The sequence below is a fragment of the Physeter macrocephalus genome, chromosome 7, assembly GCF_002837175.3.
Source record: "Physeter macrocephalus isolate SW-GA chromosome 7, ASM283717v5, whole genome shotgun sequence".
Lineage (NCBI taxonomy): Eukaryota > Metazoa > Chordata > Mammalia > Artiodactyla > Physeteridae > Physeter > Physeter macrocephalus.
Window position 1 is genome coordinate 28,541,654 of NC_041220.1, and position 4,618 is coordinate 28,546,271.

At 35.8% G+C, this 4,618-nt stretch overlaps 1 protein-coding gene across 12 annotated transcripts in view; it reads right to left on the reverse strand.

Moving 5' to 3' along the window:
* SLC10A7 (solute carrier family 10 member 7) overlaps nucleotides 1-4,618 on the reverse strand; it is a 265,905-nt gene that overhangs the window by 246,845 nt on the left and 14,442 nt on the right. For all 12 annotated transcript variants that reach the window (XM_024126597.3, XM_024126596.3, XM_028491741.2 and 9 more), the window contains exon 4: nucleotides 166-241. In XM_024126597.3, coding sequence (XP_023982365.1) covers nucleotides 166-241 — 76 coding nt within the window. The remainder of the gene's footprint in view (nucleotides 1-165; nucleotides 242-4,618) is intronic.

Genomic DNA, 4,618 nt, shown 5'->3' on the forward strand with positions numbered 1-4,618 from the left:
GGGCCTTTGATGTTGATGTTCTGGAATTCAGTTTGTTGATTTGTCAAATGTTTCAAATAGGATAGAATAGAATAGAATAGAATAGAATAGAATAAAATAAAATAAAATAAAATATAAGAGCATAGCACCCACTTATGTTTAAACAAAGTTAGCCCTGTGACTTACCTCGTTTCCACCAACTGCCTTGGTTAAAATCACTGCAGAAGACACAGGGGGAGGCATGCAACCTACTGTCTGCAACCTGAAAAAGAAAAAAATAAGCAACGATAAGTAGGCTTTTGTTTTCAATTATAAATAGTTTTCACTACATTCATTCTAAGATAGCAGAGCTGAGTAAATGAAAATAGGAGAATGTTTACTGATGCACATGCCCTTTTGAGTTTAGACAATTCTATATGAGGCAACGTGGTTTAATAGAAGCTCTCACTCCATTCCACAGACTGGGGTGATTTTATTTTTTAAATTATTTAAGCTCTTATACAATTAAAAAAACAGTCAGGTTATGGTGAGTGTAGTCATTGAAAGATAACCAAAATGGTTAATCATTTGGTAAGTGTATATAGTCAGTTATTTTCAGGTATCTTTTCCTTACATTTTTTATAGGAAGGTTTTTGGCAAAAAATAAAACTTTAAAACCTCTTGCAGATTCTTTTCCACATAACAGCAATTCTCAAACTTTCATCTCATAAAATACATTTTCATGCTGTTGTAATATCATTATAAAAATAGGCATGACACAATCATGTACTTCTTAGATTCAGACCCTATAGTAAATTCTAGTGTCTATTCTAAATTTGGTTTTTATTAAACTATGTGTATACTCCCAAGATCGTGACAAGAATTCTATTCCCTTAGTTTAGAATAGAAAACACATTGCATGACAAGCAAATGAAATTATGAGTAGTAAATCCAAGTATTAAAGATAAAAAACATTCCTCAGCATTCATACAGAATATATATTCTGGGGACAAAGCCCAACTAAAGTGGAAAGTTTATACAAGGAATCAAGGACACAGAGTACCTGACTAATATTTTGAATGTAGGATCACAGGTCATTTTTATTCACTTTTGTAATAATATATTGTCTAATCTTTATGCAATGAATTTATATTGGCTCTGAAGTAAGAAAAAATAAAAAGTTTTCACTAATTTTTTACTGAAAACTTAAGAAAAAACCTTATAGGGAACTTCCAGTTCAACTCACTTTAACATGGTCCTCTTTTAAGGTCTGTTTTCCTAAGTGATGCTGAAGTAGTCTGTCTGATTATGAATTCCCAATCTCCGAGCCTTCCTTGTAATCATTACCATCAACATCACTGATATTACTGAGATTTTACCATGTGTAGTAGATACTGTTCTAGACACTTTACTCATTTATTCCTCACAAGTATTTAAGAAAAAATACTATTATTGTTCTCATTTTTCCAAAAACTGAAGTTAAGAAAGGAGTTAAATATATGACCAAACTCACAAAATCACCTATCTTGGGTTAAACCTTTGTTCTGTAATCCAGGGCCGAAGCCTTACCAAGGCCTACGCCTCCAGGCTCTCTGCCTTCTGGCTTCTCTACCACCAATACAAGGAACAGGTCCTCTCAGGTATTTTCAATCTAACTTTTTCAATCTTTCCCTCTCATCTGGCCTCTTCCCCTCTATGTACAAAGAAGAGTTCTCCATATCTTAAAAAAAAAAAAACTCTAAGATATATACTGAATACATATACTTTCTACAGGTAGGACACTACACAAGGGTATAAAAAAAAGTATAAGACATCATTCCTGCCTTCAAGGAGGCAGAATATTCCACACAAAAATGTAGATAACTAACCTCAAAATTAGTACTATTGCCTCCTCAGGATGTAATCATACTTTTTCCACTGTGGCTTACTGTTGTGCTCTACCTCCATGACCCCAAAGCTCATTCTCTCTTTATACCCCTGGAATCTGACTTATGCCCCTTCTAGTAAAAGCAGTAACCTTATAAGTAACCAGCAATCTCCCAATCACCAAATCCAACATCCTTTTCCCTAAATTCATTCTCCTTACCTCCTTGCTTCTCAAAGCACTCTATTCTCTTGGTTGCCATAGTACAGTATCATTCTAATTTATCTCCCGTCTTTTAAACCAGCCCATTCAATTTTTTTCCTGTCTTCTTCTCAATCTTATTTGCAAATCTGAATCTATATGAATACTTACAAATTTCTATTGCTAACCCTAACCTCCATTCCCAAATCCATAGCTGCCTATGACTGCCACCATAAACAAAACATGTCTAATGTTGAATTTATGTATTTTCTAAGAAATCAATTTTGCCTCTCAATTAACCTATTTCTGCCAATGGGACAGTTTTTTTTCCTAATGATCCAGTTTGAAACTCTGGAGTTAAGTGTAGCTCCACTCACTCTTAACAAACCAAACAATCGCCACAACCAACTTTCCACTCTTTTCCATGACTGTTGTCATCATCCCCCTTCAGAGGCTTTTCGCCCAAGTCTGGACATTTCTAAATGCCTACTCAGTGCTCTCTCTACCTTCACTCTTTCCCTTTAACACAGCAAGGTAAGGAGTGTGTGCTCAGAATACATTTATCTCAGTGATTGAAACAGGATCTTTATGTAGAAGTCGGCAATTCCCTCCAGTTAACATACTAAGTGTGTACTCTCAAATCGGGAGGGGAAGGGAGAAAAAGTGAGTGAGGAAGAGCTTTCTCTAAGTGAAGTAGACTAAGTTGTACTCCGTTAAGTTTAATATCCTGAGCTGAGAATTGTACGCTTTTTTTAATTTAGCATACTATGATTACAAACTCTACTCTGCTCTGCTTATATACCCAGGACAATACTATCAGATAATCTTCTTTAATGACCATTTTTTAGCATGTTGTTCTCTTGTTTAGCACATTTAAGAACTCTGCATCATCTGCAGATTCAAACTCAAACTCCTCAGCCCAGTAGTTCCAGTCTCTTGCAACTCGGCCTTAAGGAAACTTTTAATCTTTGTCTCCCACTAATGCCTCATGTTTGAATTTCTCTTCTTTAGGAGTATACAACCCCTGCTGAACCTCTTCCCCTTTACCTGATTACACCACTTATCTAACAAATCATATGCTGCCCCATTTTATTGGTTACTGTTTTATATATATGTATATATATCTTACATATCCAACTAAATTGGAAGTTCCCTGAATACAATGAAAATGAGTTAATATCTTCCAATTTCTTGAGTGCTCTATACAGGGCAGATACTTGGTAAATACTGGTTCTTTATATGCATCATACCTTGCTGCTCTAAAATGATGTCATCACATTTATGTAGCATTTTATGCTTTCTGGTGAAATTTTATGTTCATTCTCTCAAACTCAATCTGGCCAAAACACCACTCTTGATTTCCTGCTCTCGTCCCAACCTATTTCTCCCCCAGCTAAGAAAATGATGCCGCCAATCAGCCAGTGGCTCGTACCCCAAATCCAGACTCCTCCCTGTCTTTCTCTCTCCACAACCTATCCACGCATGGATACTGAGAGCTCTAATTTTAAAATATATCCTCCATACCTCCATTTCTTTCTTCTGAGCTGCTCCCTCATCACACTAGCCTCCAAGCTGCTCTCCTAGCTTTCTCTCAGGCTCTTCTACTATCTATTCTTCATACAGGAACTAGAAGAATCATTTGCAAACATAAATCAGAACCATATTACTCTCTCATTTAAATCCCTCCTGTAGCTTCCTGCAGCACTCAAAATAAAAACTGAATGTTTTACAAGCCTACAAGGCTGTGCATGACCAGGATCCTATCCATCTTTCCAACCCCAAGTCACATTATTTGTCCTCTATATCATCAGGCTTAGGCCATCATTGTCACTTTCCTGACCCTAGAATACACCAGGCTTGTTCCAGTCCTTACACATTTTGTTTCCTTTACCTAGAACATTCTGCCCCCAGAACTCTGCAGTCTAAATTAATCACCAGCCTGTCCTCTCAACTAGCCATATCACACAGTTTTACTTCAGATCACTTATCTCTATTTTGATCATCTATTTACTTATTTATTGACAATCCCACCTAGAGTGTCCTTGACATGCAAAACTAACTTGCCAATTTTGTTCACTATTGTTTCTCCAATACCTATGATAATTCCTGGCATATAGAAGGAGCTGAATAAATGACTTAAATAAAAGAATGAATAAGTGATCTCAATTGATATCCCCACAGCATTACTAAGCAGACAATAAAAGTAAGATTATCCTCACTTTATACACAGGGAAATTGAGGTTCAAGACTATTCAATGACTTTCCTAAAAGTCACATAGCAACTTAGGGACAAGGTCAGAGTGCAATCTTTAGGCTTTAAGTTCAGTGTTATAGTTGTTATACCATGATGCTAAAATGTGGTTAGTTTTAAACCACTTCAAATAATTTTAAAAAATCATTAAACCCTTTTAACAAACATGGCAACATTTTTAATAGGAGAAAAGATTCTAATAAAAATCTATTGCTCTATTTACAATAGTCAGGACATAGAAACAACCTAAGCGTCCATAGACAGATGAAAGGATAAAGAAGATGTGGCACACACATACAATGGAATGTTACTCAGCCATAAAAAGAAACAAAATTGAGTTATTC